At 36.1% G+C, this 23,753-nt stretch overlaps 1 protein-coding gene and 1 pseudogene across 1 annotated transcript in view; one reads left to right on the top strand and one right to left on the bottom strand.

Moving 5' to 3' along the window:
* The window catches only part of ADAM10 (ADAM metallopeptidase domain 10), a 137,239-nt gene that overhangs the window by 62,655 nt on the left and 50,831 nt on the right, over positions 1-23,753 (top strand). Inside the window, exon 5 of the mRNA XM_059180626.1 lies at positions 12,719-12,819. Within this exon, the coding sequence (XP_059036609.1) occupies positions 12,719-12,819 (101 nt within the window). The remainder of the gene's footprint in view (positions 1-12,718; positions 12,820-23,753) is intronic.
* Positions 21,326-21,407, bottom strand: LOC131837337 (U4 spliceosomal RNA; annotated as a pseudogene).

Here is a 23,753-nt window from a genome sequence, read left to right as displayed (position 1 = left end):
GTTGTTATTATATACCAGTAGTGGTATTAGAGCTTAAAAATAGTAATGTTTAGAGTGACTTTGTTTGTAATCTTTTTTTCAGCTATTTAAAAATAGCTGAATATTGAATAGCAGACCAAACAACTGAGTTGTTGAGCCAGCTATCATTTGCTTACCCCTTCCTCTTCTAGAGGATGGGTGGATAACTTACTTTTAACTGGTTCTTTAACTTCTTTGTGTAAAATACCTAAGGTTATGGTACTGGTAGTTGTAGTAGTAAAAACAGTCATTAACTGTGTGTCCTGGCACTATGTAAAATTATTTGCTTACATTACTTCATTTAATCTTTATAGTAACACCATAAAGTATAGTAGGCACACATATCATATCTCCTTCTCCCCGGCTTTATAGATGAGGGAAATTAAGGCTTAGAAAACCTACGTTACTTGATAGTCGATCTTGTGTTCTTCACCATGTGCTCATCTGCCTTACTCAGGGAAGAAAGCTGTAAACTCATCATTACTCCAAGGACTTGTGAGGCTTTTCTGAAATCTGTCAGGCCTTTCTAAAATGACATGTTTGCATCTATTGTTGTTTTAAGCCAAATTCTCTCCTCACTATATTTAGCAGTGGATGTTCTACTTTGTTTTTTTTTTTTTTTTTTAATTTTTTATTATCTTATGTACTTTTTTTTTTTTTTAAGATTTTATTTATTTATTTGACAGACAGATCACAAGTAGGCAGAGGCAGGCAGAGCGATGGGGGGAAGCAGGCTCCCTGCCAAGCAGAGAGCCTGATGTGGGGCTCGATCCCAGGACCTTGAGATCATGACCTGAGCCAAAGGCAGAGGCTTAACCCACCAAGCCACCCAGGCGCCCCAGACGTTCTACTTTATAACTAATTAAGAGGGAAAGGACATTCCTTTAATGTATATTAGTATTTTCATATAATTTGCTTAAGTGCCAATAATTTATTTTCACAGCTGAATTACCGTGTGATTGTTTAGATCACTGTGTATATGCTTGAGTAAATTTAGTATCCTTGTATGTTTATCTTCAGCAGAAGCAAATGACAGGTGAAGTATACCAACTTAGGGTAGACATTCTGATGAGAGTTTGGCTATCCTTCTTTTAATACTATTTTTGCAACCATAGGCTTAAATGTATGAAGCCACCATGGAAAATGCTATTGCTGTTCTGGAGAATCTTAGGGAATATGGCTTCTGAGGCAGTACCAGAACACAGAGACAATTTGCAGTGAAAAGTTTCAATAACTTCTCTAGGCGCTTTGATATTTATATGTGATGGTGATAACCACATGTATTTATCAGCTTTAAATTCACACTTGCTCAATTCTGTACTTAGGTAGTAAAAAGCACTTTCTCCTAGGACATAGAAGTATGAACAATTATGGCAAGGTAAGAATACCACTTAGTCCTTTGTACATAGTTAATTTGGAGATCAGATAGGTAATCTATATAAGCAGTATTGCTATCTTATATATTTATATTCAGACATTATACTAGGAATTCATTGATATGGATATAACTGGTTTTAGCACCTTAGGGAGTCTTATAATCATGGATTTAAAGATGACCCTGTAGATCAACTGGCTAAAAGGGTTTCAGGGTTTAATTTATTTGCCTCAAGATCATAATAACAAGTTAGTTGCAGACATGGTAGGGAGAAAGCACAAGGGGTAATGTGTCAGAGAACTGAGGCATGCCATATGTCTGAGAAAGGAGTTAGAAGGGAAGTCAGGATGATGCACTAGAATAGCTTCGTGATCTTATGGGAAGGTCTACTTTTTTTATGCAGGTAAGTAGGTCTCAATTTTCTGTGTATAAAATGAAGGTGTTAGACCAGATTTTTAATCTCCCTTATCTCTTCTAAAATTGGATGATATCTAACTACTTTTCCTCTAGAGCTGGAAATATTTTTGATTTTGCTGATTATCAAATGACTATATAAAACATTTTTGCCTGTTAATGAAGTAGAAGTGTGCCCACCATCATTACATTTTTTTTTAAATAGTTGCATAATGTTCTGTTGTTTCATTGGTGAATATATTACTTACCAACCTGTTAACTAAATGGACATTTAGATTGCTTCCCCTTTTTTACTATTAAACATTGCTGTGGTAGACATTATCTTCAAAACTGCTTATGTAAAGTATACTATTTAGTATTTTTTTTGACATTTGTATACATCTGTGAAACTGTTACCATAATTAATATAGTATATGTATCCATTGCCCCAAAAGGTTCCTCCTGCTCTTTGTAATCCTTCTCTTCTTCTCAACAATTCTTTTCTCAGGTACAAAACTGCAGGCTAGTTTGCACTTTGTAGAATTTTATGTAAATGCACTTATGTCTTATGTAGTCTAAAAAATCTGGCTTCTTTAGCACAGTATTTTTGACATTCATCCATATTGTTTGTGTATATTAATAGTGCATTCCTTTTTATTGATGTAGTATTTAATTGTGTGGATAATATCTTTATGCATTTGCCTGTTAATAGACATGTTTTGGGTTATCAAAAATTAAAAAAAAATAAAACAACTCTAAAGCTTTTGATAAACTTATCAACTGTTGATTGATTAAACATTTTACATGTGATAATTTTTGAAAAAGACAAGAGGATGTAACAAACACTAAGGGCTTTTACTGTCTTGGTCTAATACCTGAGGTCTAGAGAGGGGACATTTTGGAAATTTTAAGATGAGCCTTATGGAAACGAGAGCAAAGGAACATTCATCTTATGTGAGTTGTGTATAGATTCTGTCTCCCCCAAACCGCAGTACTCATCCTTCAAATTCAGTTCAGAAATAATCTAGAAGCCTTTCTGGCTCCTCACTTCTGGCTGTACCTCTCTTTACTGCTGTCAATGTGTTGGTGAGTCCTCGCTGTGTTTTGAATTCAGCAGTTTACGGGTCAGTGGCCCATGTGATTGATTGATCTCTGGGAAGAGGCGTGGAAGGAAAACAGCTGTTGACTGGATGAGTACATTAAATTCAACCAATATTTAACATTTTATTAACTGTGGATGATTGCAACAACACTTCACACTTAGGGAGTTAATATTTAAATGGATACTTGTTTATATGTCTAACACCCCAGCTAGACTGTGAGCTCTTTGAGGGTCTCTACTCTTTGTCTATGTATTCTTGTGTTGCTTATGTTTGGTAACTAATAGTTTTTTCTCTCTCATTGCTTGTTGTATAAATAAATTAATGCAGTTAAGAATAACATTGACATACAACTAGGAAATTTATGTGCATACATGCCTTAATTTTGAGCAAGGTCTGTGTTATAGTGGATCTATAAAGTAGTTAGAGATTTAGAGCACACTTTCATGTAAAAACAGTTTTTGGTTGCAGGCAGCGCCTACTTGCCGCAGGTGGAATGAAGGCTAAAAGGAGGCTATTGGAGTCAGCAGTTTACAGATCTTTGGTTAATGGATGACCTTTGAAGAGGAATGGAAACCAGCTGCTGACTGAGAAATTAAATTCAACAAGTGTTTATTTATTTGTCCATGTAAGGATTAAGACTTAAAAAAGAAATCCATCAGGGGAATTTTCAGTCAGTGGTCTAGTCAGAATGTGATAAATGCTTAACCAAAATGTCATCAAAGCATAGAGGGTATTACAAACTGAAGGAGCCTTATGGATACTTAGGAAGACTTCTTAGGAGAGATGGCATTTGACTTGAACCTTGGGTAGGGTAGACTTTTGGCTGTTGGAAGTAAGAATCTCTGAAGACAGAAGAAAGGTAGTTATAACTCTGGTTGCAGTAGTATTTGTTTTTAGCTGCTGCAGCTCAGGAACTTCAGAAGGGAAAGGAAACTGGCATTTTTTTTGGCCTGGACTCACCCATTTTCTGTGTATAGGGGTGTAATGCCAGATTGAATAAATGGAAATAATGGTCATATTAAACCAGTGTGTTACAAGCTTTCATTGCAAGTTTTAGTTGTAAGTTTTACAGATGTAATGATTAATTATTTTTGAAATTTGAGTGCAGTTAACATGTGATTAATTTACTAATATCATCTGAGTGCCTGATTTGTATAAGACACTTTCAGATGCTGTGGACACAAAGGTTCTTACCCTGATACATCTTAGAGTCTAGTGATTCTGTTTATAATTGAGCAGAATAATAGAGCAACTTGCTCTTCTTGACCTTATGCCCATGATCTACTTGGCCCCCAACACTAACCCTTTCTTTTTAAAAACCAGAGGTGGGAAAGGACATGCCTGGCCTATCCCACCTCTTTTCCCTGGGTGATCAGTGTTGTGAGTGCAGGTGAAAAGGGAGACCACCTTCAGTTTCCTCTCTGTCCCAGGGACAATCATACTATGCTTCTCTTCCCGTGCTCTCCCCACCCTCTGGAGAAACTGGATGTGGGGAATGGAGACAGGGTGTTCAGGAGAAAGGTACTCCTGTCTCCTGGAGTTCAAAGAGAGGAAGGACATTTGGGTTTGCCCTAGCCATTCTTTTATTTCTCTACACTCATCCTCTGTCCTTAAAAACAACAACAACAACAAAAAAAAAAAACCCCACTTCTTCCTTTTACTCTTCTTCAGTGAATCTTTGTTAATTTTTGACGACTTTGGGGATAAACAGCATTTTTGTGGGCAAGAACCCTACCTACCTACCCTTCAGATATTAACAACTTTCTGTTCATTGTGAAGTCCGTCTATCTTAAATTCAATTAAGATAATAAAAGTTAGATCATTTCACTGGATTGGTGATTCATAGCATGTTATTGGAGACAAACCAAATTTGAGACTTTGGACTTTGCAATCAGATTTTTAACCTGCCAGTCACACAGAGGTGAGGAAAGCCTCACTGGAAATAGTGAGGATGCAAGGGGATGCAAGGTCTACACTAGTTAGTATGTAGTGAGAAGTGGGTTTTTGTTTTTTTTTTTTAAAGATTTTATGTATTTATTTGACAGAAATCACAAGTAGATGGAGAGGCAGGCAGAGAGAGAGAGAGGGAAGCAGGCTCCCCGCTGAGCAGAGAGCCCGATGCGGGACTCGATCCCAGGACCCCGAGATCATGACCCGAGCGGAAGGCAGCGGCTTAACCCACTGAGCCACCCAGGCGCCCCGTAGTGGGTGTTTTTTATGCATCAGTTCTGTTGGACAGAGTATCTAAATGGTAAATATTTCCTTCCTGGAGTGGATGATTGAGAGTTAATGAGAACTATTTCCTGCTTGAGGTGGTATCACAATATATGTATTATTTATATTTGCCCCTTCTACAGCAAAACAAAAGCAAGAGGTTGGCATGCAAAAGAACTGGAAGATGGGCAATAGATTTAAAGCCGATCTTTGTTTTAAATAGGCTGAATATTCTACACCAATGATTCATTCTTTGTGAAAGAATATGCTGTTTGGCCTTTTCAGGGGAACTACAGTGCATCCTATGATTTAGCATCACAATGAGGGCTTATTCATTAGTTGAACAAAGGCTTTTTCTAGAAATGGGGATTATATTGTCAGTAATTTTAGAGGGAAAATGTCATTGTCCATTTTCATAGTTAATGTGGTGACCAGGGTAAATAAGTCTTTTAAAAGTTTTGAAACTATATAGGAAAAATTTTACACTTGATTCCTTTTTTTTCTGTTAAGACAGTTCTGTGCTAACAGAATTTGAAGCATATATAAATACTATTTTGTTGCTTTGGAAATGTCTTTTTTTAACTTAAATATCAAACTTTCCGAAAGTATGTCTTTCTCTAGTTTATGGTATATAAAATACAATTTATAAAAAGATAAAACACTACATTTTTCTTTTTAGATATTCTAATTTTTCTAATATTTTAAAGTATGGTGTACTAAATAATAGTTTTTAAAAATTTTTCATTCCCCTATACATTTATAAGTAATAATTAGTTTTAGTATATTTAATAAGAGGGTATTAGTATTTTCATATTTAAAATTTTTTAAGGTTGGGAACAATTGTAACTTTACCCATTGATATGAAGATCACTTTGCATAGTTTCAGCTGACATGGTCAGTTTTACTGCTACCACTAATGGGGCAAAACAAGGGGTGCCTGTCTTTAACTGGGTAAATAGGATAGAGAATGGACTCTGGAAATATAGTGTCATGGCCAGGAAGCATAAGTGAACTGTTAGAGGTTACAGATGATTATTTTTGAGTGAGAATAGTCATAGTTACCGGTTTTCCCCAGGCCCATTCAATTGCAGGGGTGCAGGTAGAAAGTTCATTTAAACAGGATTTGGATGAGAGGTGGGGTGGGGGGGCAATGAAGTTTTAAGGCAATACAATGAAGTAATTATAATAATAATTGAGTATTGGATTTAAGCTGAATAAACAGAAGAAAGAGAATATCCAGTGATAGTGAACAAGGTGGTAACATTGGTAGATTGAAAGATCTTAAGTGGTGTTGCAGGATTGTTGGAGGGAATTTTCAGAAAAGATAATTGGTGGAAAGAAAGTAGGATGTGCAAGTTGAGATTATTAATGGGTTTCAGTTATTAGTAATGACAGGTTCAAAAGAATGTAAGTGAGATCTTGATGTAGGAGAAGATCATTGGAGAAAAGGCGGTGTAAGTGTACTGGAAGAATCATTGATATTATTGGAGTCACTAAGAATTATGTTGGGGTGATGTCAGAGAGATAGGAGCTAAAAATAAGGAAATAAAGGGAAGTAGTGACCTAGGGACAGCAAATGCCTCTAATGAGTTAGAGTAGTTGCTGGTATAGTCTCATGACTATAAAAGCTAAGTCACAATGAGAATAGTCCTGATGGTCCTAAGGCAGAAAGTGGTAGATGGTTTTGAGTCTTCAGTGACATGAGAGGCAGGGTAATGTTTTCTCAGGAATAGGAAGAATTCTTGGGTTCCCCCTTGATTCTTGCTGGAGTTGAGTAATGCGGCAAGAGTCTCTTGACCTCTGCTGGATGATGGACCAGGGGAGGTGATATTCTGAAATGTCTGTATTCTCTTGGTTCCAGCCAAACGCAGTTTTTTGGAGGTGTGACGGCAAAGAGCAATCTTATTTTAGGCTGCCTTTTACGCCTGGGGAATGATGGCCTGCAAGGTGGTGGTTCGGTTCTTGCTTGTGCTGGCTTCCTTTCACCTGCTGCTGATATTAGCCTATAGATGGTGTGCTGTTACACTAGTATTTGTTAGACTTCTGACTGCGGAGGACTGGTGGGAAGAAATCCATTCTAATATTGGCTACATATACAGTGTCAACAAATATATATGTGTGTGTATACCTGTGTATATTTATGTCTATAAATATATTAGCTTTATATATTTCATCATGTAGGTGAGATACCCAGTACTTGTTTGAGTACCCTAATCTTAAATGTGCAGATGCTCAGCATCAGTGCCAATATATTGATGACAGCAGAGTGTCACTGTGTCTAGTATTACTAATATCTGGAAAGTATTTATATTTTATTGGGTTACTACATAATAGGGACTGCTGAATATGTATAAATCAGACACGTATATTCTTTTTAGGCTTCCCTTATTATCATACTAAAGAGGATGATGTTACAGTTGTTTAAGACAGGGATATTTTTGTTTTGTTCCTAAATTCAGTAAGATACTCATTTAAATGCTGTGCACATTCACTGGTTCAAGTGTTTGGAAGTATAAAATTCGCTCTTCCAGAAATACTTTGTAGTAGCTGTTTTGTGCCTGTGTAGAAACCAATTCAAATATATTTCTTAGTATTTTGGGGGGAAAGATTTTATTTATTTGTTAAAGAGAAAAAATGAGCATGAGCAGGGGGAGGGGCGAAGGGAGAGGGAGTGGCAGAAATCTATGCTGAGCAGAGAGTCTGATGCAGGGCTTGAACCTAGGACCCCAAGATGATAACCTGAGCTGAAGTCAGTTGCCCAGCCAACTGAGCCACCCAGGTGCCCTTCTTTGTTTTGAGTGGAGGTATATCCTAATTCCTCTCATGGTCAGATTATGATATTTGTTATTTCTCAAATTTGAAAAATATCAAGGCTATTAACTGATTTATGTATTGAAGTATTATAATTATATTATGTATTGAAGCAAAAATGTTATTTTGACATATTATGTGGTAGACTTAAACCACATTGCTAACAAGCTTCACAGCCCTTTTTACTTTTTTAAAACTGAAAATCTTGCATTAATAAATCTTCTTAAATTGTTTGAACAGTGAAAATAGCACATTTCTCTAAGCGTGAGAAATATTTTATCTGGGTGTTACAGAGTTTACAAGTTGCTATCTTTAGCTAAAAGTGGAATTATTACTGTGTGTATGACTCTTTACTTAACTGTATGTCTGAATTTTTGGCAAAAGTTCTATCTGGGGATGAGTAAAAACTAGTTATAAATGAAAACATTCAGAAAATGACAATAAATACTAACATTGCTAAAGGATATCTGATATGCTAGCCTAAGAATATTTTGGTACTATGATTGGAAAAATTTGCCAAATGCCATTGGGAGAGCAGGTATAAAATTAGTTTTTGTCTCTTTGATGAACATTTTCACTATCTGGTAAGGCAGTGCTAGCTGCAGTACCAAATAGCCCCCAAATTCAGTGACAAAATGCACTAAAAGCTCATTTCACTAAGTAACAGTTTAAGGTGAGTATTCCTCATCAGGCAGCTTCTCTTCAATAAATAATTCAGGAATCCAGGGTACTTTATTTTATGCTGTTTCCAGTTTGTCTCCCGGCAGCCATTCAGAAGGACAGAGAGTGTGGAGTATCCTGTCTTGTGCACTTCATTGTTGCTCATGCTCCTTCAACTTGAACTTGGTTATATGTCACGTCTAACTTGGAAGGGAGCAGGGAAATTCACTGTAGCTTTGTATGCACAATAATGAGGACCTGTTGGTCAATGGCTACCAAACTATGCCAAAAGTAAAAATTTTTTTTTTCAAATAAGATTTTTGAATAGTTAAAGACCTTTTTTTATTTTTTATTTTTTAAAAAATATTTTATTTATTTATTTGACAGACAGAGATCACAAGCAGGCAGAGAGGCAGGCAGAGAGAGAGAGGAGGAGGAAGGCTCCCTTCTGAGCAGAGAGCCCAACGTGGGGCTCGATCCCAGGACCCTGAGATCATGACCTGAGCTGAAGGCAGAGGCTTTAACCCACTGAACCACCCAGGTGCCCCAAAGACCTTTTTTTAAATTGGCTAAATGATATACTGATTTGGAGGGTCTTTGGAGACATTTATGTATTTTGGTAAACAAATTATTCCCTTTGCCCCTGTATTTCTTTCTTTCGTTCTGTCTTTTCTCCTTTCCTTTCTTCTTTCCTTTTTGGTAGTGGTGAGACGTGTGACATGGCGAGACCGGGTATGGTAGACTTTTATGGAAAGCTCATTGAAAATTGATTGTAATGATTTAATCACAGGGCTTGTCTTTTGAAAGGCTAAGAAGTAAAATAGTTTTTTATTTGGGAGTGGTGTCATCGGGTGTCTATGTGTCTATGCTAATGTCTCTTTGTGAGAGAGAGCAATTTGGGCTTGGGGGTTATTAAATGGTTTTAAGAAATGTCACGATAAAATCGGAATTGTAGTATAAAATAGTTCTTTTTTTAAAGTTTTAATTTTAATTCCCATATAGTTAACATACAGCATTATATTAGTTTCAGGTGTCAAAATAGCTTTTTTGTGTGTGTATACTGGGAGATGTCTAATTCAACTATAAGAATTTCATCAAATGGTAAATATGCATTTTTCATTGAACTTAAATTAGCCTAAGGTAAGTGGTAAAATAGATTCTTATTATCTTAAATACAGACTTAATCTAAACTAAGGTACCACAAACTCACCTGTTAGTCGAAAAATAAGATTATAACATACTAATTGAATTGTAAGTTCGTCGCGTATCACATTGGAACAGAAACTAAACTTTTGGAAAATATATAAATTAGTTTCATCCGTTGTTATATGGCAAAATATTTTGTTTATCAGTAACTCTGAGTACATTTTTTACTTGTCTGCCTAGTTGTTGCCAGCATCAGCGGGATTCCTCCTTATAAACATTGTTATCTTAAATAGATAAGCCATTTTCTTAGCCTTGAGTTAAGGGAAAACAAGCCAAAGACTCAGTCCATGTTCCTGGTTACTGGAATCTGGACTATCCTAGTATGGGGGTAAAATAAAATAGAACAGAGTTATGGATGTATAAATGATATCAAACTATGAACATGGCTTTATAATAACAATTAAAATAAGTAGCAAAATAAACTCTGTTAACTGAAAAAGGTACTTAAGTATGTGTATAAACATGCCTATGAATAAGACTCTATATTTTTTTCTTTGTTTATTAAAATGAGTGTTCTTGGCATGGAGGAGCTTCTTCACCTGGTGGTTCAGGCAAGTTAGAGTCCATTAAGAATCTGGGCAAGGCTCATTGGGATGTTTTCAGGTTAAAATTGTATTATCAGAGGCGCCTGGGTGGCTCAGTGGGTTAAGCCACTGCCTTCGGCTCAGGTCATGATCTCAGGGTCCTGGGATCGAGTCCCGCATCGGGCTCTCTGCTCAGCAGGGAGCCTGCTTCCCTCTCTCTCTCTCTCTGCCTGCCTCTCCATCTACTTGTGATTTCTCTCTGTCAAATAAATAAGTAAAATCTTTTAAAAAAAATTGTATTATCAGAGGAAGATACTGTGGTGATTATAACCCTAAATCTTCTAAAAGATGAGAATTGAAAATCTGGGCATATTACATTGGAAAGCTTTTCAGCCTTTGTGGCAGATTCTTTTTGGATACATTTTGAATGGTGTTACGTTTTTACTTTCCCAAAGTCAACCTTTGAAACGCTAAAATAATACACATATTAGGTTTTGTCTCATTTGGTACTTCAGTGCCACTTTGAAATCATTTGTTCTACCAACGTTGTAGTCTTTTAGTCCTAATTTTATTTTGAAAAATGTTAAACTTAAAAAAGAATTATGCAGAAACATATATCCTCCTAGATCTGCCATTAAAAAAAAATTTTTTTTTTGGACCCCGCATACACTTTTTGGGGAACTATTTGAAAATAGGTTCTAGACATCATGAAACTTCATTACTAAACACATCCCCTAAAACTCACACTCCTTAAGAATATGTACATTTTCATAAATAGCTATGGTAGTGTTCACCCCTAAAAAAATTAATTCAGTAATACCTTTTACTATCCAGTCTATAATAAAATTTCTCCAGTAGTCCTAAGAATATCTTTTTTGCATTTGTTTATTATGTCTCTTTTAGTGTCTTGATTACCAGGCTCCTCTACCCTTAGTTACCAACTTTTTCTGTTTTTTTCCTTTAAATAACATTGCTATTTTTTACTTGTCTAGATCAGTGACTTAGAGGATATTCTGCACTTTATTGTGTCTTGATTGTTTATTCATGAACATATTTGGTCAAGAATACTGTATAGGGAAAGCTGGGCATTCCTTATCACATTACATCAAGAGGCACATATTTTTCTCCTACTGGTTGTGCTTAGCTTGGTCATTTGGTAAATGAAGTGAGAATTATAAAGAACTATATCTTTAGTGTGAAGGTACCATTTTCCTTTATAATTAATAAATAATCTATGGGGTGATACTTCCAGAGACTATGAAAATCCTGTTACCTCATATCTTTCACCGAATGGTTTTAGTACCCATTAATGATCCTTACCTAAATCACTTCATACATGTGGAGTTACAAAGTCTTAACATTTTAAGTCTATTATTTCACACTTATTGATTGGAATTTTACAGTTTTTGGAGTCTTGACCTTTGATAAAAAACTAAAGTTTAAGTTAGAACTGTTAATATCAGTAAATGTAGGTTGTCACATAACTCCTGCCTCTTAACTGCTAGATTAAATTTGTGTTGTATTATCTAATTAGCTTTCAAAGAATTAGGTCCCTAGTATCCACTTTAGGTTTTAGATTTTCTTAAGAAACCGTGTATAGTATTTCTAATTATTTTTTGTACTATATCTTAAGCTACTTAATATAAAATACTTGATATTTTATCTTGGCAGTTCTCTTAATTATGGTAACTTGATTAAATTATAAAATAGGTTCATGAATAAGGAGAACCCTAGCAAGGGAGAAGTATGTGAAATTTGAGAGTGGAATAAGGTTTTAAATGACTAAGCTAAAATGGAATAGGTATCTAGAAATAGAATGAATTCAGTTAAGGATAAATTAATCACTGTTTAATTATAAAGGGAAAACAAATGATAAAATAGTTATTGGCTTATAAAGCACTGACTTGAATTACACTTCGAAGAAATTTAAACTCTCTCTGCTTTTACTGTGCCATGAAGCATGTTTCTAGGTCACTTTTCCTTGAGGCCAGTTGGTATTCATTGAAGGAATTCAAGCCATATAGAATATTATATTAGTCTAACTGTAGTTCAGCTTGAGGTGTACATTTGCAACATAGGAAAATTAATGTGTTTGGAGAGAAAGTTGTAAATTATGAAATGAAGTAAATTGCAGTATTAACGCACTTTATATATCTGAAGCAGGAAAGGTTGGGAAAGTGAAACCTAGAATGAAGAATGGTTATTGTCTTTTTTAGAATTCACAAATCATCTAGACAAAAATCTAGAGACCAGTGATATTTTATTGAGGAGAACTTAGGAACTTGCAAGCTTTTAAAATGAGGATGCTCAATAAGCATCTGTGGCTTTCATTAATTGTCAGAATTAGCTTTTCATTTATAAGATAGTAATCTCTAAACCTGTGATAGTAATGTCATTAATTCTTTGTATTTTAGACTATCCCCATAAATATGGTCCACAGGGGGGCTGTGCAGATCATTCAGTATTTGAAAGGATGAGGAAGTACCAGATGACTGGTGTAGAGGAAGTAACACAGGTAAGGATTTTAATACTAGCTTACATTTAAGAAATGGAAATGAACTTGGGTATGTGTTCCTGCATTAAAAATGCATGTTCTAGAATTTCTGAAAGATTGATCCCTCTGTGGGGAAATACTTAATATTTTTTAATGTTCAAAAGGTCAGGTAACTTGCCTATAATAAGGCATGATGCTGAGATTGGAATGCAAATCTGTGTGACTCAAAAAACATTGTTACATGTCTAGAATATACTCTGTCTTACATATTTTGTTGTCAAGTTAGGAAAAATTTAGTCCGAATACATATTTTGTATAAATGTATTTGTATTCGTATGAAAATTAGAGCGACCAAATTATCCTGGTTTGCTGGCCTAAGCAAACTGAGATGTTTAGGCACTATAGTAAAAATCACAAGGCTTTTGAGACTTATATATATTTATTTGTCAAATTAGTTGATTTTTAAAGTAATCTCTATGCCCAGTGTGGATCTCCAACTCTGCTTTTGGTATATTACATTTTTTCACCATTGTCTCTTGGTTTATTTTTACTCTTTTTCTGACCTTTTTAGAAATAGTTAATTCAAAACACACATTTAAAAAATTATTTTTATGGTAAAACATTTATTATGTATTTTGGCGTCTTTTCTAACAGTAGTAAGATGGAATAATGTTGCTTGAGTTTCTTGAGTCACAAATGCAGATATGTGTGTTTCTTGATCTGCAAAATGGAACAGACAATTCTATTTCAGGTGGCTTTTTGAAGTATAAGCGAGATTTTATTCTTGTACTTCTTGAATAATTATGTATCAGTCTTCTGCCTTATGTCAGAGACTGGTAAGTTCTGGGATTATGTCGAGATGAACATGAAAGCTTGTTCTCAAAAAGTTAGTAACTTGACCCTTGAAAAACATGGTGGTTGGGGGGTTGCTGCCCTTGTGCAGTTGAAATTCTGCATATAACTTTGACTCCCCAAAAACTTTTAACTACAGATAGCCTCCTATTGACTGGATGCCTTACTTGATAACATGAATAGTTAATTTATTTTGTATGTTATATGTATTTAATACTGTATTCTTAAAATAACATAAGCTAGACAAAAAAATGTTCTTAAGAAAATTATAAGGAAGAGAAAATACATTTAGAGTATAGTAGTTTATGTATGGAAAAAAAATCACATATTAGCGGGCTCACACAGTTCAAACCTATGACATGTTTGTACAGGGGTCAACTGTAGTTTAATTGGCGACACAGAGAAACAGTTGAGAGTGGTAAGAGATAGAAAGGGATTAAGCATTGATACTGTACACATTAAGAGAAGTAGTTAATCTAGCCTAGATAGTATTTGAGGACAAAAATCAGAAACTAAAAGAATAAGCAGAAGTTATGTTGGCCATGAAGAGACAGGATGATAGGAGGAACACTATATACAAAGGTCAGAGAGACAGCAAGACCAGGAAACAATTTTTAACTCCAGGGTGGGGTACAAAATTAGAAACTGGAAAAAATTCGAAGTTTTTCAGTTACTCAGTTGAGATTGTGGCTTGTACTAAGGTATTCGTAATGTGGATAAAGAGGACAAGACTACAGAATACTAAATATAACAGAGTTTAGCAGTGGCTAGATATAACATTCATATACAAAAGTAGGCTGCATTTCTTTATATCAGCAGACTACCAGAAAAAGAGGACATCATTTAATAATAGTAAAAGACTGCCATGTATTGAATAATCAGTGTAACAAGGAATTATAAGGCCTATATGAGGAAAATTATAAAACTTTGGAAGAAAAGTTAAAGAAGATTGATTTAAATAAATGGAGAGATATATCATTGTTGTGGAAAATAATACCTAATACCATAAAAGCATCAGTTTTCCCCATATTGATTTTTTAAAAATTTTATTTATATATTTGGCAGACAGAGATCATAGGTATGCAAGAGGCAGGCAGAGAGAGAGGGGAAACAGGCTCCCCACTGGACAGATAGCCTGACATGGGGCTCAATCCCAGGACCCTAAGATTATGACCTGAGCTGAAGGCAAAGGCTTAACCCACTGAACCACCCAGGCGCCCCCCCTTTAAATAAACATATAATGTATTTATTTTTTTAAATAGACGTATAATGTATTATTAGCCCCAAGGTTTCAAAACCTGTGAATCCCCAGGTTTACACACTTCACAGCACTCACCATAGCACATGCCCTCCCCAATGTCCATAACCCCATATTGATTTGTAAATTCACTGCAATTCCAGTATAAATTACAACGGGGTTATTCACAGCACAATGATGTGTTGAAAATGTTACAGAGAAGTAAAGGCTAATAGGCTAATAAGAAGTAGGGCCCACCCTAAAGGTGGTGAGCAGGAAAGAGGGATTTACTCTGGAAGATATTAAGACTTATTATAATTTTTTTTTTTTACTTTTTGTTTAATTTTATTTTTTCCATGTTCCAAGATTCATTGTTTATGCATCACCCCCAGTGTTCCGTGCAATACATGCCATCCTTAATACCCACCACCAGGCTCACCCAATCCCCGGCTCCCCTCCCCTCCAAAACCCCCAATTTGTTTCTCAGAGTCCATAGTCTCTCATGCTTCAAGCCCTCATCAGATTTCTCCCAACATCCTTCTCCTTTCCTTCTCCCAATGCCCTCCATGTTATTCCTTATGCTCCACAACTAAGTGAAACCGTATGATAATTAACTTTCTCTGTTTGACTTACTTCACTCAGCACAATCTCCTCCAGTCCCATCCATATTGATAAAAATGTTTGTTGGGTATCCATCTTTTCTGAGGGAGACATAATACTCCATTGAATATATGGGTCATATCTTCTTGATCCATTCGTCTATGGAAGGGCAGCTTGGCTCCTTCCAGTTTAGCGACTGTGGCCATTGCTGCTATAAAGACTTATTATAAAATTGAGAGTATGATATTAGCATAAGGTGAACAAGTTGACCAGAGGAATAAAATTGAGTTCTCAGAAGGAGACTGATACATGTGTAAAATTTTGTTATGTAGTAGAGGTAGAAGCTCAAATCAGTGAGGAAAAGTAGAGATCATTGAGTAAGCAGAGCCAGAAAAAAAGTGCCCATTTGGAAAAAAAAATAAAATGAAATTAGGTCTCCATCTTACATCATATTTAAAACAGAACAAAATTCCTGGTTTGCTAAAGTATTAAATGTCTAAAATGAAAAATATGAAATGCTTAGTGGAAAAAGTAAGTGGAGATTTTCCTTCTATCCATGATGGAGTAATTGATATCCAGCTAGACCTCCTGTGAATATATGAAGACTGAACTGAATGAAATATTTGAAACAATTATTTTCAGACATTGTTTGAATGTAGGGAAGGGAAGCAGGGAAGGACTGAGATCCCTGAGTGGGGAGAAGTAAGTCTCTCTGTAGTCTCCTTTTTCGGCTGGAGGCAAAATTTTAGGTATGGCACTGGGAAAGGAGATCTCAAGAAGGGTGAGAAGTACATAGCAATTCTCTTGAGTTGAAGAGACAGGTCAAAGTTTAGGAAGGCTGAGGTATCTGGACTTAGGACAGAATGCCTGAGAAGAGAGGGCTATACTAGGAAAAGCTCCAGATATCTGGACAGGATTTCCCTGAGTCTTAGCTGAAAACTAACCTGTGCGTGCACAGGAGGACAGACTATTGGAGAATCTATAAATTGAACACCTATAAGAAATTTCACTTGGTAGAAATCCCAAGTCATGCTAGGAATAGGGTGACCTCACGCTAGAGTAAAGACTACTTCAGACCTACCTTTATTAATCTGAAAAATCAAGCTTGATAAAGATCAAAGTGATTCTCAAGTAAATTAGCTTCCTATAAGAATAAAGCTCAATAATATTTGTTAAAGGAGGTCACAGAACGGAGATACTCTACAATTTAAGCATTCAAAAAACATTCAGAAAGCATTACTAGATGACAGAAAGATGAAAAATGTGATCTGTAGTCAGGAGAAAAAACACCAGGTGGAAACAGAACCAGAAATTACAGGCATTAGCACACAAGGACATTAAAGCAACTATTATTAATGTGTTCAAAGAATTATCAAAGAACATGAAAACAGAAAATTAGAAATTATAATAAAGAACCTAATGTAACTTACAGAACTGTGGAAAGTACATTTTCTGAATTGAAAAATTTAATGGATGGGCTTAAGAGCAAATTAGTTATTGCAGAAGTTAACATAAGAAAGCATGAATAAAGGACAATAAAACAGTAGAAATAACCCAAATCTTAGCACAGAGAGAAAATAATTGGGAGTACAAGGGGGAGGGAATGTAGAAATAAGATTTGAAAAATTAATGTTTCCAGAATTTTAAGAAATCGGGAAAAACCCTAAGAAGCTCAGTGAAACTCAGGCAGGATAAACACAAAATCATACCAGGACCCATTGCAATCAAATTACTGGAAATCACTAGAAATGAGAGGGGCGCCTAGCTGGCTCAGTCAGTGGAGCACGTGACTCTTGATTTTGGGATTGTTGAGTTCAAGCCCCCACATTCCGGGTAGAGATTACTTAAAAATAAAATCCTTAAAAAAACCCAAAACTAGCCATAGAAAAGAAGATACATTTACATATAAGGAACAAATATTAGAGTAACTGCTGCCTGCCCATCACACATTGCAAACTGAAGATATACATGGAATGACATCTTTAAAGTGTGAAAGAAAAACTATCAAACTAGGATTCTTTATTCTGTGACAATAATGTTAAAAAATGAGAGCTAATTAAAGATCTTTTTTAGGTAAAGCTGGGAGAATTTGCCTCTAGATATACATTGCAAGAAATGTTAAAGGATGTTTTTCAGGTAGAAAAAGGATACCAAATGGAAATGCAGATTTATACAATGAAGTGAAGAGCATAAAGTAGAAAATACATAGGGGCACCTGGGTGGTGCTGTCAGTTAAGCTTTTAACTCTTAGTTTTGGCTCAGGTAGGGATTTCAAGGTTGTGGAATCAAGCCCTGCGTCCACCGCTGCTCTGTGTGGAGTCTGCTTGTCACTCTCCGTTCCCCTGCCCATGTGTGCCCTCTCTCTCTTTCAAAAATAAATCTTTAAAAAGCTGTTAAATACATAAGTAGAATATAAAGGACATTTTTATCATTTAAATATTTTCTTTAAGAGGTAATTAAAATAGTTACAATGTAAAATGTGTTTATAATATACAAAGAATCAAAATTTATGATAATGGCACAAAAGATAGGAGGAAAAGTGGAAGTATATTGTTGTTTCTTACACTATACATAAAGTGGTGTAATTTTGGCAGGTAGATTCTGCCGTTTAAAAGTTGGATATTGGAAACTTTAGTGCAGAGCTCAGCAACCTACTACACCCCATACACCAGCTGCTTGCTTTTGTAAATAAAGTTTTATTGGAACACAGCCACAGTCATTCTTAGGTACATGTCTGTGACTGCCTTTGCACTACATCGGTAGAGTTGAGTAGTTGTATCAGAGACAGCGTGGACCCAAAGTCTAAGTATTTACTGTCGGTCCTTTTCTTTTTTAACAACTTTTTTTAAAAAAAGATTTTATTTATTTATTTGACAGAAATAGAACAAGTAAGCACAAAGTCTAAGTATTTACTGTTGGTCCATTTCTTTTTTAACAACTTTTTTTAAAAAAAGATTTTATTTATTTATTTGACAGAAATAGAGAGCACAAGTAAGCAGGCAGAGGGAGAGAGAGAAACAGGCTCTCCGCTAAGCAGGGGGCCTGACGCGGGGCTCGAACCCAGGACCCCAGAGTTACAACCTGAACCGAAGGCAGCTGCCTAACCACCTGAGCCACCCAGGCATCCCTACTTTGGGTCCTTTTAAGATGATGTTTACAGTAATGTCCTCTGCCCTGGAGTTATCACTGAAAGAAAATAAAGGAGACATAGTTAAAATCAAATGTACAGTTGACCCTTGAAAACATGGATTTGAACTGCACAGCAGGTCCACTAATATGTGGATTTTTTTTCAGTAAATACTGCACAACATAAATTACAACACTATAAATGTATTTTCTCTTACTAGTTTGCATATGAGTAAAGTATATAATATATATGGTATGCAAAATATGTTAACTGACTAGCTGCTTTATCAGTGAGGCTTCTAGTCAGACTATTAATATTTAAGTTTTTGGGGAGTCAGAAGTTATATGCAGATTTTCAGCTGTGTGAGAGTTTGGCATCCCTAATCCCTGGGTTGTTCAGGAATCAACTGGAGTTTAAAATACTCGGTTAATCCAAAATAAGGTGGGAAGGGGAGAGGAACAAAGAACATATAGGACAAATAGAAAATAAATACCAAGATTGTAAGTTTAAATCTTACCATGCTTATGATTACATTATATGTAAATGGACTATCCACATTGACTTAAAAAGCTGGAATGGTAAGAATAATTAAAATAAGACCAAATCTGTCTAAAAGAAATATAGATAAAAATAATTTTTTAAAAATTTAGGGGCACCTGGGTAGCTTAGTGGGTTGAGCCTCTGCCCTCGGCTCGGGTCATGATCTCAGGGTCCTGGGATCGAGCCCCGCATCGGGCTCTCTGCTCAATGGGGAGCCTGCTTCCCCCCCTCTCTCTGCCTGCTTGTGACCTCTCTCTCTCTCTCTGTCAAATAAATAAATAAAATATAAAAATAAAAAAATAAAAAAAATTTAAAGTCAGTGAATTAACATATAATGTATTATTAATTTCAGAGGTAGAGGTCAGTGATTCATCAGTCTTATACCAGTGTTCATTACATCATGTGCCCTCCTTAATGTCCATCACCCAGTTACCCCATTCCCCTACTCCTCCCCTCCAACAACCCTCAGTTTGTTTCCTATGATTAAAAGTCTCTTACGGTTAATCTCCCTCTCTGATTTCATCCTCTCTTCCCCTGTGATTCTTTGTTTTGGTTCTTAAATTCCACATATGTGTGAGATCATATGATACTTTTCTTTTTCTGATTGACTTGTTGCAAATGGCAAGATTTCATTTTATTAAGATTTTATTTATTTATTTGACATAGACCACAAGTAGGCAGAGAGGCAGGCAAAGAGAGAGGGGGAAGCAGGCTCCCTGCAGAGCAGAGAGCCCGATGTGGGGCTCGATCCCAGGACCCTGGGATCACGACCCAAGCCAAAGGCAGAGGCTTTTAGCCCACTGAGTCACCCAGGCGCCCCAAGATTTCATTTTTTGATGGCTGAGTAGTATTCCATTCTCTGTGTGTGTATGTGTGTGTGTGTGTGTGTGTGTTTATACATACCACATTGTCTTTATCCAATTGGATAAAGACATTGGACATTGTCATTGGACATCAGGACTCTTTCTGTAATTTGGCTATTGTGGACATTGCTGCTATAAACATTGAGGTGCCCCTTAGGATCACTACATTTGTATCTTTGGGGTAAATAAATACCCATAGTACGATTGCTGGGTTGTAGGGTAGCTCTCTTTCCAACTTTTTGAGGAACCTTCATACTGTTTTCCAGAGTGGCTGTACCAGCTTGTATTCCCACCAACAGTGTAAAAGGATTCCCCTTTCTCTGCATTCTCATCAACATCTGTCATTTCCTGACTTATTAATTTTAGCCATTCTGACTGCTGTGAGGTGCTATCTCATTGTGCTTTCTATTTGTATTTACCTGATGTCTAGTGATGTTGAGCATTTATTCATGTGTCTGTTGGCCATTTGTATGTCTGTTTTGGAGAAATGTCTGTTGTTGTCTTGGCCCATTTCTTGATTGGATTATTTGTTCTTTGGGTGTTTCCTTTGGTAAGTTCTTTATAGATTTTAGATACTAGCTCTTTATCTGATAAGGCATTTGCAAATACTCTGTCCCATTCTGTAGGTTGTCTTTTGGCTTTGTTAACTGTTTCCTTTGCTGTGCAAAAGTTTTTTATCTTGATGAAGTCCCAGTTCATTTTTGCCTTTGTTTCCCTTGCCTTTGGAGACGTGTCTAGCAAGAATTGGCTGTGACCCAGGTCACAGAGGTTGCTGCCTGTGTTCTCCTCTAGGATTTTGATGGATTCTTGTCTCATATTTAGGTCTTTCATCCATTTTGAATTTATTTTTGTGTATGGTGTAAGGAAATAGTTCAGTTTCATTCTTCTGTATCAATTTTCCCAACACCATTTGTTGAGGAACCATTTTCTTTCTTTTTTTTTTTTTTCTTAAAGATTTTATTTATTTGACAGAGATCACAAGTAGGCAGAGAGGCAGGCAGAGAGAGGAGGAAGCAGGCTCCCCACGGAGCAGAGAGCCTGATGCGGGGCTCAATCCCAGGACCCTGAGATCATGACCTGAGCCAAAGACAGAGGCTTAACCCACTGAGCCACCCAGGCGCCCCGAGGAACCATTTTCCATTGGATATTCTTTCCTGTGAAGATTAATTGATGATAGAGTTGAGGGTCCATTTCTGAGTTCTCTGTTTTGTTCCATTGATCTGTATATCTGTTTTTTTTGCCAGTAGCATACTATGTTGATGATTACAGCTTTGTAGTAGAGCTTAGAGCCCAGATTGTGATGCCACCAGCTTTGATTTTCTTTTTCAATTAGCAATAATCGCGCCTCGGATAAACCTCATTGGCTACGATACTGCCACTGCGCAAAGCTTGATTTTCTTTTTCAATATTCCTTTGACTATTCGGGGTCTTTTCTGGTGCCATATGAATTTTAGGATTATTTGTTGTAACTCTTATGAAAGAAGTTGATTTTTTTTTTTAAAAGTTTTAATTATTTGAGAGAGGGAGTGCAAGTGAGAGAGCCCAAGCAGGAGGAGCAGCAGAGGAAGAGGGAGAAGCATACTCCCCGCTAAGCAGGGAGCCCAAGGTGGGGCTCTATCCGAGGACCCTGGGATCATGACCTAAGCCAAAGTCAGATGCTTAACTGACTGAGCCACCCAGGCTCCCCACGGTGATGGTATTTTGATCGGGACTGCATTGAATGTATAGATTACCCTAGGTAGCATAGACAGATTTGTTCTTCCAATCTGTGAGTGGAACGTTTTTCCATTTCTTTGTGTCCTCCTCTGTTTCTTTCAAGAGTGTTCTATAGTTTTCTGAGTACAGATCCTTTGCCTCTTTGGTGAGGTTTATTCCTAGGTGTCTTAATGGTTTGGGGTGTAATTGTAAATGGAAATGGCACCTTAATTTCTGTTTCTTTTGTCTTGTTGCTGGTGTATAGAAATGCAACTGGTTTCTGTGCATTGATTTTATTTCCTGCCACTTTGCTGAATTCCTGTATGAGTTTTAGCAGTTTTGGGGTGCAGACTTTTGTGTTTCCCACAGGGAGTATCATGTCTTATGCAAAGAGTGAGAGTTTGACTTCTTTGCTGATTTGAATGCCTTTAATTTCTTTTGTTGTCCGATTGCTAAGACTAGAACTTCTAGTACTATGTTGAACAGCAATGGTGATATTGGACATCCCTGCTGTGTTCCTGACTGCAAGGGGAAAACTCTTTTTTTTCCTCCATGGAGAGTGATATTCGCTGTTGGTTTTTTATATATGGCTTTTATGGTATAAAAGTATGTTCCCTCTATCCCTATACTGTGAAGAGTTTTAATCAAGAAAGGATGCTGTACTTTGTCATATGCTTTTCCTGCATCTGTTGAGAGGATCATACAGTTCTTGTCCTTGCTTTTATTATTTAGTGTATCACATTGATTGATTTGTGGGTGTTGAACTACCCTTGCAGCCCAGGAATAAATCCCACTTGGTTGTGGTGAATAATCCTTTTAATGTACTGTTGTATCTTACTGGCTAGTATCTTGGTGAGAATTTTTGCATCCATGTTCATCAGGGATGTTATGTTAATCTGTTATTCTCCTTTTTGGTGGGGTCTCTGGTTTTGGGATCAAAAGGTATGAGGTAATGCTGATCTCATAGAGTTTGAATGTTTTCCTTCCACTTCTCTTGTTTTCAAACAGCTTCAGAAGAATAGCTATTAATTCTTTAAATGTTTGTTAAAATTCCCCTGGGAAGCCTCCCGGTCTTGGACTCTTATTTTTTGGGAGTTTTTTTTTTTTTTAATTTTTTATTTTTTATAAACCTATAATATATTTTTATCCCCCGGGGTACAGGTATGTGAATCGCAAGGTTTACACATTTCATAGAATTCACCATAGCACATACCCTCCCCAGTGTCCATAACCCCACCCCCCTTCTCCCAACCCCCCCTTTTTGGGAGCTTTTTGATTGCTGCCTCAATTTCCTTGCTGAGAGAAATGCAGTTTAAATGTAAAGACACAGATAGTTTGAAAGGATGATAAAGCATGTATCATACAAACACCAGTCATAAGAATGTTAAAGTGACCATGTTAATATCAAAGAATGTATATCAGCTCACAGAATATTACTGTGGACAAGGAGGGACATTTTACTTTATCATGGAGAAATAATCCTAATTGTTAGTTAATAATGTAGTTAGTAATAGAGTTATGAAATACATTAGGCAAACCTGACAAAACTGAAAGAACTGGAAAAATCTATAAATTATAGTTGGAGGTACACTTACTTCTGATTAGAGAAGTTGATTGATATGTTGATAGAGCAAATAGAAAGAAAACCAGTTAGGATATAGGAAACTTAAATACTACTCTGAACCAACCTGACTTAATTGACATTTATAGAACTTTCTACTCAAAAGTAGCAGATATACATTCTTTTGAAGTGTAAATGAATATTTGCCAACATATGCTGGCCTATAAAAGAAATCTTAATACATCTAAAAGGATTGAAATTATACGGAATAAGTTCTTGGGTCTTAAAGAAATTAAATTAGAAATCAGTAACAAAAAATGAGGAAAATTCTGTAATTTTTAGAGATTAAGTCACATCAAGTAATGCAGTTGGGGACTATTTTGAAATGAATAACAAAAAGACAAAATAATAAAATTTGTTAGATTCAGCTTAAGCTGAATAACCACTGAAAGAAAATTTAATGCAAAAAAATATTAAAAG

The sequence above is a fragment of the Mustela lutreola genome, chromosome 7 (assembly GCF_030435805.1).
Source record: "Mustela lutreola isolate mMusLut2 chromosome 7, mMusLut2.pri, whole genome shotgun sequence".
NCBI classification, from domain to species: domain Eukaryota; kingdom Metazoa; phylum Chordata; class Mammalia; order Carnivora; family Mustelidae; genus Mustela; species Mustela lutreola.
This window is presented reverse-complemented; position numbering and strand designations above follow the sequence as displayed.